This window comes from Dendrobates tinctorius, unplaced genomic scaffold, assembly GCF_039654945.1.
Source record: "Dendrobates tinctorius isolate UK_male_01 unplaced genomic scaffold, ASM3965494v1 ptg000035l, whole genome shotgun sequence".
In the NCBI taxonomy this organism is placed as follows: domain Eukaryota; kingdom Metazoa; phylum Chordata; class Amphibia; order Anura; family Dendrobatidae; genus Dendrobates; species Dendrobates tinctorius.
Genome location: NW_027361703.1, coordinates 14,909,509 through 14,923,898, shown reverse-complemented (window position 1 = coordinate 14,923,898; position 14,390 = coordinate 14,909,509). Strand labels below are relative to the sequence as shown.

At 43.1% G+C, this 14,390-nt stretch overlaps 1 protein-coding gene across 2 annotated transcripts in view; it reads left to right on the top strand.

Moving 5' to 3' along the window:
- IMMP2L (inner mitochondrial membrane peptidase subunit 2) overlaps positions 1–14,390 on the top strand; it is a 1,728,396-nt gene that overhangs the window by 253,103 nt on the left and 1,460,903 nt on the right. The window contains exon 4 of one of the 2 annotated variants that reach the window (XM_073573292.1): positions 5,539–6,667. The exons of the other annotated variant lie outside the window; for it this stretch is intronic. Coding sequence (XP_073429393.1) covers positions 5,539–5,545 — 7 coding nt within the window. The 3' untranslated portion in view covers positions 5,546–6,667. Of the gene's footprint in view, positions 1–5,538; positions 6,668–14,390 lie in introns of those variants that run through there. 2 annotated transcript variants of the gene reach the window in all.

The window sequence follows — 14,390 nt, the reverse complement described above, 5'->3', positions numbered from 1 at the left end:
TTGTATATATGGCTCCGCTCCCACTCTCCCTCCCTTGTATATATGGCTCCGCTCCCATTCTCCCTCCCTTGTATATATGGCTCCGCTCCCACTCTCCCTCCCCTGTATATATGGCTCCGCTCCCATTCTCCCTCCCTAGTATATATGGCTCCACTCCCACTCTCCCTCCCCTGTATATATGGCTCCGCTCCCATTCTCCCTCCCCTGTATATATAGCTCCGCTCCCATTCTCCCTCCCCTGTATATATAGCTCCGCTCCCATTCTCCCTCCCCTGTATATATGGCTCCGCTCCCATTCTCCCTCCCCTGTGTATATGGCTCCGCTCCCATTCTCCCTCCCTTATGGCTCCGCTCGGCTCCCCCATCCTCCCCATCATACTTACCCTCACGTCGCTGAACTTCCTTCCCGTCGCTGCACGTCCCTGCACCTCGCGGCGCTTCAGCTTCTTCCTGTGCGGAGCGGTCACGTGCTACCGCTCATTAAGGTCCATGAATATGGACGCCACGCCTATGGGAGATGAGTGGCGTCCATATTCATGACCTTAAATGAGCGGTAGCACGTGACCGCTCAGCGCTGGATGAAGCCGCCGCGGGATGAAGCCGCCGCGGGATGCAGGGTGAGTATCAGCTGCTGCACCGCCCCCCGGCTCCCCTTGTGTCCGCGGACCGGCAAGGGCACTGCAACGGCCCGGTGCTGGGCCGCGGACCGGCGGTTGGGGACCCCTGATCTAAACCAACAAAGCTGTAATTTAGCTTCTACAGTTTAATGTTTAAAACTGCCATGTCTTAGCTTAGTGTAAATTTCTTGAAGTAATTTAATTAGTGTACAAAATATTGGCAGACGGATGTAAATGTAGGTAAAATAATTGAATGCAATGCCTCAGTGAGACAGGTTAATGCATTTGACACTATTTGGTATATAAAAGTATATTGAGTTACTTCAGAGAATGAGTTTGGTGGTAATGTGACAATTAGCTATGCTCTAGGTTTTCACAAATTAGTGTTTTTAACTATAATAATGGTCATCGTCATTGGTTATAGCTGATTGACTCACATAATCTTTGGCAAACTGATTATATTTTGAATATCCAGCTGACTATGCAGGGATTTCAACTTTTGTATTTTTGAGCTCTGTAAACAGCATTTAGAGCTACAGTCAGGAGTGGATCATGCAAAAATAAGAAGTACCATATTTTTTCATACTATAAGATGCACTTTTACTCCTCAAAATTTGAGAGGACAGTGGGGGTGCGTCTTTTAGTTCATATGTACTGTAGCTCATGGAGCTTTGCCTGGCTCACTGTGGGAAGGGGGTAGGGAGGAGATGGTGGAGCGGGGTCAGAAGAGGACGGAGCAGGGACGCTGTTGAATCATTACCAGCACACTACCTCCTTTGGTATGTACCCCCCCACTATGGGCATTGCTTTTATAATTATATGATTTGTTATATTGTTATACGTGATACACTTAAATTGTAGTGGCTAGGTAAAATAATATTGCTCTACTCAGCCATTCACTTATCACTACCTAACCTTTATTAACTTGACCAGGTATATATATGTATGTGTGTGTGTGTGTATATGTATATATATATATATTGCATATACTTAATATACATCCTGTTTGAGGTTTACTCTTTTCACCCCTTTTTTACACTTCTATGTATACATGCCATGCTCATTAGACCTATATTAATACCAAGCACTATAGACATTAATACAATTTATGCCTTTTCATCGCTGCTAATAGCACGTCTGCACTTTTACTAACCTAAAATTGTCTTTCTAAGGCCTGTTTCACACTTGCTTTTTTTTGCAGCGCGTTTTTCCCGCAAAAAAACGCATTGAAAAACGCATACAAAAGCATACAACTGCTGCGTTTTTTTCAAGCATTTTTATGAGCATGCATGAAAAAAACGCAGCGTTTTTATGCGTTTGTATGCGTTTTTAGTGCGTTTTTACCGCGTTTGCGTTTTTTTCCAACATTAGGTGGCCCCTCACACTAACCCAAACCATGACTTTACTAACCCTGACCCTAACCCTAACCCTGACCCTAACCCTAACCCTTAACCAAACCATACTTAACCCTAACCCTGACCCTAACCCTTAACCAAACCATACTTAACCCTAACCCAAACCCTAACTAACCTTAACCCTGACCCTAACCCTGACCCTAACCCTAACCCTTAACCAAACCATACTTAACCCTAACCCTGACCCTAACCCTTAACCAAACCATACTTAACCCTAACCCAAACCCTAACTAACCTTAACCCTAACCCTGACCCTAACCCTAACCCTGACCCTAACCCTTAACCAAACCATACTTAACCCTAACCCTAACCCTGACCCTAACCCTTAACCAAACCATACTTAACCCTAACCCTGACCCTAACCCTTAACCAAACCATACTTAACCCTAACCCAAACCCTAACTAACCTTAACCCTAACCCTGAACCTAACCCTAACCTTAACCCTGACCCTAACCCTTAACCAAACCATACTTAACCCTAACCCTGACCCTAACCCTAACCCTGACCCCAACCCTTAACCAAACCATACTTAACCCTAACCCTGACCCTAACCCTAACCCTAACCCTGACCCTAACCCTTAACCAAACCATACTTAACCCTAACCCTGACCCTAACCCTGACCCTAACCCTTAACCAAACCATACTTAACCCTAACCCTGACCCTAACCCTTAACCAAACCATACTTCATAGAATCATAGAATCATAGAATTGTAGAGTTGGAAGGGACCTCCTGGGCCATCTGGTCCAACCCCCTGCTCAAAGCAGGATTCGCTAAATCATCCCAGTCAGATGTCTGTCCAGCCTCTGTTTGAAGACTTCCATTGAAGGAGAACTCACCACTTCTCGTGGCAGCCTGTTCCACTCATTGATCACTCTAACTGTCAAAAAGTTTTTTCTAATATCTAATCTGTGTCTCCTCCCATTCAGTTTCATCCCATTGCTTCTAGTCTTTCCTTGTGCAAATGAGAATAAAGTTGATCCTTCTACAATGTGACAGCCCTTTAGATATTTGTAGACAGCTATTAAGTCTCCTCTCAGTCTTCTCTTTTGCAAACTAAACATTCCCAAATCCTGCAACCTTTCCTCATAAGACAGGGTTTGCAGACCGCTCACCATTCTGGTCGCTCTTTTCTGAACTTGCTCCAGTTTAACCCTAACCCTGACCCTAACCCTGACCCTAACCCTAACCCTAAACCCCCTTAACTAACCCTAACTCTAACCCAAACCCCTAAATTCCATGGTTAACAAAAAAAAACGCATGTGCAAAAAAACGCATACATAAGCATGCCAATGCGCACATATGCGCACCCATAGACTTATATTGGGTGTCTTGCTGTAAAAAAACGCATTGCGCGCATGCGTTTTTTTGAGGCAAATCGGACGCACAAAAAATGCAACAAGTTGCATTTTGTGCGCCTGAGCGCATACCGCAAAAAAACGCATGCGCGGTAAAACGCGTACAAACGCATGTGTATGCGCACATAAGCGCATCCCATGCAAAGTATAGGAAAAAAAACGCATGCGCTATTTAGCGCTAAATTACCGCGAAAAAAAAACGCAAATGTGAAACCAGCCTGATTGGTATTTTTTTCCACTGATTCACATTCTTTGCCAGTATTTATATTCTGTGTGCTGTTCATTATAGCACATTTTCTATACATTTTTTATTTGATGTGTGTGGCTCTGTGCCACCACTTGCCCTCATACATGTTTTCAATAAAGGCTTTTATGTCAAACAAGTTTTTTTCATTCTTTCTTTGTCCCTCAATTTTTAATTCACAGTTTAACCGCTCCTCGGTTTTCCCTTTTTTGGTTTTTCTATGTAGAGAAGACATAATGGCACACCATGTTATTGAATATCAATAAACCTCCCTAATGTCACACGTGCACTGTTTATAGTCACTTACCCACTCCAAAAAGGCGGCCACAAAAAGGCCATTGGTACCAGCTACTCTATCTTACAGAACCTAGGGGTTCTCCTGGCCTTCACCTTTTAACCCCTGTACAGGTACCTGGACATACACAGGGGTCCCTGGGCAAGGGCCAAAGAGTCAGCTGCTGTTCAGTAGGGCAAGCTGGCAAGAAGGGTAGTCAGGTCGCCGTGTCAGATCCAGGAAGTACGGGAGGTACAAAATAGTCAAGCAGGAGAAACATCAATAAATTTGCCAAGGTCAGGGAACAGGATAAATTAGAATTGAACAAAGACACAGAATGCAGGTAAGCTAGGATCACAAACATTTACTGACAGTGAAAACTAATTCTGAGAGGTTTAAATCGAGAGCAACCCCATGCAGTGCTGACAGCTGGAGTAAACCCAAACTACCAGAATTAAACTGATAGCTACAGGACTGGAAAGAGCCACACATCTCAGGAATGAAACAACGCTACTGGATAGTCACTCTGAATCAGCCATGAGCAAAGCAGGAGTAGATGGGACAGGTGTGCATGTCACACCTAATATTTTTTCTGTCTTACACCTCTAAAGTGTTAGTATCAGAGAGGAGAAAATTATATTTTGAGCTGTGGTTACATATCGGAAAAACACTTTTACTGTTCATTGTGGGAGAAAAAAGTATTCTTACATTCTTGAAAAGAATATTTTCTCTGTACTTTCCTTTGTTTAAAGCACTGTTGGACCTCTGCATCTTAATTTATCTAATACTTTTTGTACTGATATAGATTGTTCCAATCTACCCAGTGTTGCCCATAGTCAGTGACCACATAGATATTATTTTATTTCACATAATCAACTAGTGTGGGCAAATTGGTGTACTTGTTGATTGTGGTGAAGTGTCATTTACAGCACCATACTGTGTAGGTACAGCTCAAGTATGATGTATGCATGGATACTATGCCCTTGCCATCTTCAGCGGGAGCCAGGTGACACATATGGCTGTGATGCAACTCCAACAGCCAGGCTTGCAACTACATATGATTAGAGTTGGGCGAATTTGTTCTGAAACGAACACTGAATCCGAATCTGCCATATTTGTTCCATTTTTGTACACTATTCGTGCCGAATTTATATTTGACGATCGTTTTCAAACATTTTCGCTCAACTCTAGTCCCATTGACTCCAATGACATTGGGCAAATAATGATAATACAATATTCGCCGGCGATCGTAATCCGATCCAAATTTTGCAAAATTTTACATGGTGTGGTGGTGGAATGCTTGTGGGTTTCCATGGTAGCTGGAGGTCAAAAAATGAACTCCTTTGCAGCCTCTCTGATCCTGGAGGAGGCTGTCTGCTAGTTGAACATTGACAAGTTAGGTAGTTCACTATATTGCATATGTATTATAGTATATTATCCATCTAAAGATTACTTGTTAAAGTAAGTCCCATTATAAATAAAACAAAAAAATGTGAACAAAGTTCCAATTTACACACTAAAAAATTATTTATTTGAGGCAAAAATGTTCTCTATAAAAATGGAATCTTTGACAATTGCTGAATCCGTAGCATCCTGTACTATAAATTTAATTCATTGTTTTTTTTCCAGATGGTGAACGTCACACAAAAAAAAAACATCAACAAACAGTACCAGGATTGTTTATTATGTTTAAAATAAAAAGCAATCAAAAAGTCATATGCACCCCAAGAGGGTGCCAATAGAAATTATAGCTCATTATACAAAAAAAATTATGAATTGGGCAGTGCTGTAATTGTATCAAACTGAAAGATATTTGTAACGTGTTAACTATACTGTATACTGAGTATCAATTAAAAACAACAATCCAGAGTTACTGTTTTTTTATAGTCATCCTTGGAACACAAAGATGGACTTAAAGATGATCATAACATTGTTTGTATTCACAAATTTTACCAGTAAGAACTGCTATTTGTCTTACAAAAAAATAAAATTCTATGGATCTAGGTGGAAAAAAGTTGCTTTTTTCTATGCAAAACAAATTAAACATTAAAAAAATTAGAAATTTGATATAATTAAAATTGTATTAACATGCAGAATAGAAAATATTACATGTTGTGTTTGCGGCAGGTCGCGACACCGTGAAAAAGACGCATGCGGCGGCATCCGCATTCATCGGCACGGCCTGCGTATCTAATGCTAGAGATAGGGTACCCATGCCGACAGAGGCAGGGCTGAACGGAGGAGGCGTGGCAGGGGGCGGAGCTTCATGGAGGAAGTCCGCAGCCTTCCGCACCTCGGCCATACGCTAGTGTGAAACTGGCCTAACCCTTGCAGGTGCACCCCACGTCACGTGCTGGGAAGATTATATGTGACAGCCATTTATTGCAAACACTTTTCCTTTTCAAAGGGCTTGGTAAGCAGGGTGATAATGTAAGAATATACTCATACACATGGTGGCTGTTTGCTGGGAATGGGGGGCCTTGTTAGGTTCCCTTTAATTACAGTTTTACTTTACTCTGTAACATTTGTTATGTAAAACTCTCTTAAACTTTAGTTACACTTTTCTTTTTGAAACCTTCATTCGCAATGTTGTACAAGAAACAGAGGCCTACATGGGAGAATGATGTAGAATCCTGTTCTTTATTATAGCTTTAGTTTGCATTTAAAAAAAATGAATGCTTTGGCCTTATCAGGTAGTCGTAATAAAATAGAGGTGAAACACGCTGCAATAAAAGTCCTTATGTATATGTAATAACAGTAAAAACAAAAAAAAATTAAAAGAAGCAGAAGTGCTGCCATAAAAGATTATGCATCCTAGATTTTCAAATGGACATACTTCAACACTATATAAAAATGAAAGGCGAAATGATTGGAACAGTATTAGTTTTATAACTAGGTTTTTTTTCCTAAGCTAACTTGGCAGACAAATTAACCAGTGGCTCAGTGTTTCCTGCCAACTGGTAAAGATAAAATATTTTTATACCTTAACTTTAAAACATTGTAATATTGGGAAGATTGTAAGCCATAATGAAGGTAGAATACACTATTCTCTGCTAAAAAAAAGACTGACTTATTCTGAATTTGTATATAAAGTGACTGCAGAGCTTGGTGAAGATGTTCTTTATTAAATGTAAATTTACCAAAGCAGCCAGTGTAAATAGATTGTCTTGTATGCAGAATATGCTGTGTATGGACTGTGGGTGGGTGTGGGATATTTTTTGGGGTTTTCTGCATTTACTAGAATTTGGTAGACATGTGCTGTCAGCTGTAGATGAACCCAGCATTAAACTGATGACCACAAAAAAGGTATAATATTGAACAATTGATGTGTCCTATTTCCTTGGTACTCATCCGATTATATTACAATCCTTACATACCTGTCGAGATTTGTTCATTATCAACAGGTATTGTGCATGTCCTATTCTAATAAACAGGGAACATGCACGATACCTGCCAATAATGCCTACATCTTGCAGGTATGTGAAGTCATAACTAGGGATGAGCAGTCTTGTGTAAGTTTGGATACCCCACCCAAACGTTATTCCAAAGCTCAGTTCAAATGCCATAACTGTACCCGAACTGGAGCCCGAACCCCATTGGAGGTCAATGAGGACCTAAACTTTTGAGATGGAAAATATTCTCTCTCTCACTGCAGCGGACTTCCACCGGAACGCCGAACATTGCAACAGACTTCTGGGAGAAGTTCATGTTTGGCATTTAGCATCGGACACGATTTGTCCTGCACAAACCCTGAACTTTTAAGTTTGCATTCACCCATCTCTAGTAATATCCTCATCGGCACCACTCACCTCCAATTCTGAAGTGAGCGGCATTGAACAATGTCAGACCTCATGGTGGTATTTATAGAGAATGTATCTACAGTCATTCCATTTTTGTTTTTTGTTAGGAGAATAACTTCTTTATACCTATTTTTAAGTGACTGTTATTTCATTGTAATGATTTGAAAATTTGTTTTGTGTAAGAAAAAGTTGCTAGAACTGTGATAACACTTCTAAAACATGTTTTTACTTGACAGCATATTTACTGTTGATTGTCTTAGCTTCCAAGAATAGAAATCATTGTCTTGTTTGTTTTCTTTTGAAGCAAGTAGTACATATAATATTGCTGCATTTACTAATGTGCTAATCTCAGAAACCAGATCACAAACACATTGGGGAAGATTTTTCAATAATGATTTATGGTGCAACTGTCAATTGCAGTGACCACAAACCAGTAACAGCAACAGTCTCCTTATTAGTGCCGGCCACAGTCTCCTTATTAGTGCCAGCTAGTCTCCTTATTAGTGCCAGTCACAGTCTCCTTATTAGTGAATTAGTGTCAGCCACAGTCTCCTTATTAGTGCTAGCCACAGTGTCCGTATTAGTGCCAGCCATAGTCTCCTTATTAGTGTCAGCCACGGTCTCCTTATTAGTGCCACCACAGTCTTCTTATTAGTGCCAGCCACAGTCTCCGTATTAGAGCCAGCCAAAGCCTCCTTATTAATGTCAGCCACAGTCTCCTTACTAGTGCCAGCCACAGTCTCCCTATTAGTGAATTAGTGCCAGCCACATTCTCCTTATTAGTGCAGCCACACTCACCATATTATTGCCAGCCACAGTCTCCGTATTAGTGCCAGACACACTCTACGTATTAATGCCAGCCAGTCTTTTGTGCTGATTGTAACCACAGCACATGCTTTAAGTGTCCACAGTTATTTTCTTTTCTTTAATTTTTAACTATTTTACATGATATTCCTTTTTTTGAAAACCACAGATAGAAAATGTACGTGACAAATGGATATCTGAATTAGGCTTAAGATAGTGTGTAACAGATGAAAGATATGAGCAACCTCGAGTGACATCTTCATTTTATTCTAGACCGTGCAAGAACAAGTTACTAGAATTGTCATCTAAGGATGCACAACGTTCTCTAAACCCTAAACTAGGGATGGGGGGGAGGGTATTCCTTTTATAAGAGGGGAAGACAGTGCAGATAGAGACCTGGGCACAAATAATGAAATCGGGGGTGGGGGTGGCATGGGGGGTGGGGTTAGAACAGTTAATAATTTAAGAAAGAATAGAGGTACAGAGAGATACATAAAGTGCATGTATACTAATGCAAGAAGCCTCGCCAACAAAATGGAGGAATTGGAGTTAATGTTGTTGGAACATAATTATGACATGGTGGGGATATCTGAGACATGGCTGGATGAGAGTCATGACTGGGCGGTTAATTTACAGGGCTATAGTCTGTTCAGAAATGACCATACAAATAAACGAGGGGGAGGCGTGTGTTTATATGTAAAATCATCCTTAAAACCCATCCTTCGTGATAATATATATGAATCTAATGAAAATGTAGAGTCCCTGTGGGTAGAGATAAGGGGAGGAGGGAAAAATAATAAATTACTGATAGGGGTTTGTTATAAAGCCCCCGTTACACACTGCGATATCGCTAGCAATATCGCTGTAAAGTCACCGATTTTGTGACGTTGCAGCGATATTACTAGCGATATCGCTGCATGTGATACTTACCTCCGACCGGCTCCCCCGCTGATTATCGCTGATCGCGCGAGAAGCTGCTGGACCATTTCTCGTCGTCAGCTTCCTGCGGCGCTTCCTGCTGTGACGACGAGCGACGCGTGGAGCCGGGCGGGAGGACGCAGGATCGCCGCGTCTGACAGGTAAGTAGCGATCCCCGTCCCCAGCGATGTCGCTGGTGAGATCTGCCTGAGTGGCAGCTCACTAGCGACCACCCAGCGATTCACCAGCGATCCTGACCGCGTCATATCGCTGGTCGGGATCGCTGGTGAGTCGCTAGGTGTAACGGTACCCTAAGTCTCCAAAAATAATGGAAGCAACAGAGAATATCCTCATAAAGCAAATAGATGAAGCAGCGACTCAAGGAGTAGTCATTATTATGGGGGACTTCAACTACCCTGAAATACATTGGGGAACCGAAACCTGCAGTTCCAGCAAAGGTAATAGGTTTTTGACAACTATGAGAGACAATTACCTTTCAAAACTGGTTCAGGACCCAACAAGAGGGGGGGCACTGCTAGACCTAATATTAACCAACAGGCCAGACCGCATATCAAATGTAAGGGTTGGGGGTCACTTGGGTAATAGGGATCACAAATTAATAAGTTTTCATGTATCCTTTAATAAGATGTGTAGTAGAGGGGTTACAAGGACACTAAACTTCAGGAAAGCAAATTTCCAACGGATGAGAGATGATCTTCGTGCAATTAACTGGGACGATATCCTGAAACATAAAAATACACAAAGAAAATGGGAGACGTTTATTAGCATCCTGAATAGGACCTATGCACAATATAAACCGTATGGGAATAAACATGCGAGAAATAGGAGGAAACCACTATGGCTAAATAGAGCTGTAAGGGGTGTAATAAGAGATACAAATAAAGCATTTAGAGAATTAAAGCAAGTAGGTAGTGATGAGGCATTAACTAAATACAGAAGATTAAATAAATTCTGTAAAAAGCAAATCAAGACAGCAAAGATTGAGATAGAGAGACTCATTGCCAGAGAAAGTAAAAATAATCCCAAAGTATTCTTTAACTACATAAATAGTAAGAAACTAAAAAATGATAGTGTTGGTCCCCTTAAAAATAGTCTAGGTGAATTGGTGGATGAGGATGAGGAAAAAGTCAATATGCTAAATGACTTTTTTCAACAGTATTTACACAAGAATATCCCATGACGGATAACATGATCAGGAATAAAAATTCTCCATTAAATGTCACCTGCTTAGCCCAGCAGGAAGTACGGCGGCGTCTAAAAATCACTAAAATTGACAAATCCCCGGGCCTGGATGGGATACACCTCCAAATACTGCAGGAATTAAGCACAGTCATAGATAGACCATTATTTTTAATCTTTAAGGATTCCATAATAACAGGGTCTGTACCACAAGACTGGTGTATAGCAAATGTGGTGCCAATATTCAAAAAGGGGACAAAATTGAACTTGGAAATTATAGGCCAGTTGCCAGGAACACCGCACTGCACTTGCTCACTGAGCCAGGGCGCGTGTCCCGAGTACAAAGACTGCACAAAGATACCTGCGGAGCGAGCAGCAGTGGTGACAATGCATGCTCCAGGACCTGAATCACGTGACTGCTGGGGGTGTGGCCTAAGCTCTACAGAGCTAGGAGCTGCAGGGAAACTCCTAGAAGGGTAACTACAGGACAATGTTACCAAGGAGCATAGACAGAGACAGACACCAGATCAAGCCGGGTCAAAGCACGAGATAGCAGGACAGTACCAAAGGGCTTAGACAGAAAGAATAGTCAGGACGTAGCAATAGATCAGAAAACCAGAACAGGTATTAGACGGTACAATAGGGGTAAACTGTAACGGAGTAACGATAGCCAAGCCAGGAGGTCAGAACCAGAAAAGACAATGGTACCAAAAACGAGAGACGGAGTACAGAGTGAAGGAACAAGCCGGGTCATACACGGGAAGCAAACAAACAATGCAGAGTACACACACACCAGGGGTCAGACACACCAGAATAGCAGTATAACTGACAGAGAATGCCAGTATGGAGTGAGCATAAATACCCCTCCCAGATCCAAAGAGAGGCCGGCAATGTTAACCCTGTCAGAACAGGACATTAACCATGTCCTAACCATGACAGTACCCCCCTCTTAATGGGGGGCCACCGGACCCCCAGGTTTCTCAGGGTACCTGGCATGAAAAGCCCGCACCAGTCGATCAGCGTGCACCGAACTGGCCAGAACCCACGATCGATCCTCAACGGAATATCCCTTCCAATGGATAAGGTACTGAAGTCTCCGGCGCACCCACCGCGAATCAATGATGCGCCCTACCTCGTACTCCAGTTGACCCTCTACCAACACTGGTGGAGCCACGGATGAGGGATCTTCTCTAACTGTCCCCACAGGTTTTAATAGGGACCTGTGGAAGACGTTAGAGATTTTGAAGGAGGTGGGCAACTGTAATCTGTATGCCACCGGGTTGATCACCTCTGCAATCTTGTATGGGCCAATAAATTTGGGGCCCAACTTCATAGAGGGTATTTTAAGTTCGATGTTACGAGTGGGCAACCAGACTTTTTCCCCCACTGTCAACGCAGGAACCACCCCCCTCCTCCTGTCTGCAAAATGTTTGAACTTCTTCTGGGCTTTGGAGACGTTCCCCTGTACCTCCTTCCAGAGGGTTTTTAATTGTTGTACCATCCCCTCGGCACCAGGGCAATCCGAATCCATACGGGAAAATTCCCCAAACTGCAGAACAAACCCATAATTGACCAGAAAGGGAGGCTTTCCGGTAGACTGATTAACCCGACAGTTGAATGCAAATTCTGCCATGGGCAATACCTCACACCAGTCTTCCTGTCTGGAGGAGGCCAGGCATCTCAGAATCTGCTCCAATGACTGGTTGGTGTGTTCCGTTTGTCCGTTAGATTCCGGGTGATAGGCAGAGGAGAATGACAACGTGACCCCCAACTTCATACAAAACGCTCTCCAAAACCTGGCCACAAATTGCACACCCCTGTCCGACACCACGTTCACAGGCACTCCATGCAGTCGAACAATGTGCTCTATAAACAAACGAGCCAAGGTTTCAGCAGATGGTAACGCAGGTAATGGCACAAAGTGGGCTTGCTTAGAAAATCTATCAACCACTACCCATACCACTGAGTTACCCTTGGAAGGTGGAAGGTTAGTGATAAAGTCCATGGACAGGTGTGTCCATGGTTTATCCGGAATTGGCAAAGGCACCAATTCCCCGGTCGTCCGGACCTGAGAGCTTTTAGAGCGCGCGCACACCCCAAAAGTATTCACAAACCTTTTTATATCAGTACCCATAGAGGGCCACCAAAAACCCCTAGCTACTGCCCCCCGGGTAGCTGCAATACCAGGGTGTGCACTTAACATAGAGTCATGAAATTCTTGGAGGAGTGTGGGACGGAATTGTTCGGGTACAAACAATTTACCTGGGGGTTTATTCCTGGGAGCTTGTGCTTGTGCTTCCAGAATCTCTCTCTGTAACTCAGAGGAGATTTCGGCTACAACCACTCCCGGTTGAAGAATGGAGGAAGGAGGTTCTGGAGGGGACACAGAATCAAAACTTCGGGATAAGGCATTTGCCTTTACATTTTTAGACCCTGGCCGGAACGTGATGGTAAATTGAAATCGAGAAAAAAAAAGTGCCCACCGAGCCTGTCTGGGGGTCAATCTCTTAGCAGACTCGATATAGGCCAGGTTTTTATGATCAGTGATGACCGTAATGGGATGAGCGGCCCCCTCCAAAAAATGCCTCCATTCTTCAAAGGCCAATTTAACTGCTAACAGTTCCCTGTTACCGACATCATAGTTTCTCTCGGCCGACGAGAACTTCTTAGAGAAAAAGGCACAGGGTTTGAGGTTAGTCTGGGTAGAGGGGCCCTGTGACAATACTGCCCCCACCCCCACCTCCGAAGCGTCGACCTCGACGATAAAAGGTCTTGACGAATCGGGTTGTACCAACACAGGGGCTGTAGTAAAACACTTCTTTAATGCCAGGAAGGAATTTTTTGCGGCCACAGACCAACTTTTTACATCTGCCCCTTTAAGAGTGAGGTCCGTCAAGGGTTTTACCACCTGCGAGAACCCTTTAATGAACTTCCTATAATAATTAGCGAATCCCAGAAATCGCTGCAACCCCTTCAGGTCATGAGGCTTCACCCAATCTGTAATGGCCTGAACCTTCCCTGGATCCATGCGGAATCCCTCCCCGGATACAATTACACCCAGAAAAGACAGTTCTTGCATAAAAAATGAGCACTTCTCCAGCTTAGCATACAAATGGTTCTCCCGGAGTCTCATAAGCACCGTACGCAGATGATGCAAGTGTGACTGACTGTCCTCAGAGTAAATCAAGATGTCATCTAGGTAAATGACTACATAACGTCCAATCAAGTCAGAAAAAACAACATTAATAAAGTTCTGAAAAACCGCAGGAGCATTAGTGAGGCCGAAGGGCATAACCAGGTTTTCAAACAGCCCCTCAGTTGTCAGGAACGCTGTTTTCCATTCGTCCGCCTCCCGGATCCTTATAAGGTTATAAGCCCCTCGTAGATCGAGCTTAGAAAACCATTTGGCCCCCGTGAGTTGATTGCATAGATCAGGAATCAACGGGAGAGGGTACGTGTTCTTAACAGTAATTTTGTTCAGTTCTCGAAAGTCGAGGCACAGTCGCAACCCACCATCTTTTTTCTTTACAAAGAAAAACCCCGCTGCCACGGGTGAGACCGAGGGCCGAATATGCCCCTTGCGAAGGCTTTCTTTAATGTACTCTTTCATAGCTTGGCGCTCAGGCCCGGACAAATTAAACAAACGAGCCTTGGGTAATTTGGCTCCAGGTACTAAATCGATAACACAATCATATGGTCTATGTGGTGGGAGCGCCTCGGCCTCGCTTTCGGAAAACACATCTTTAAGGTCTCTCAGGT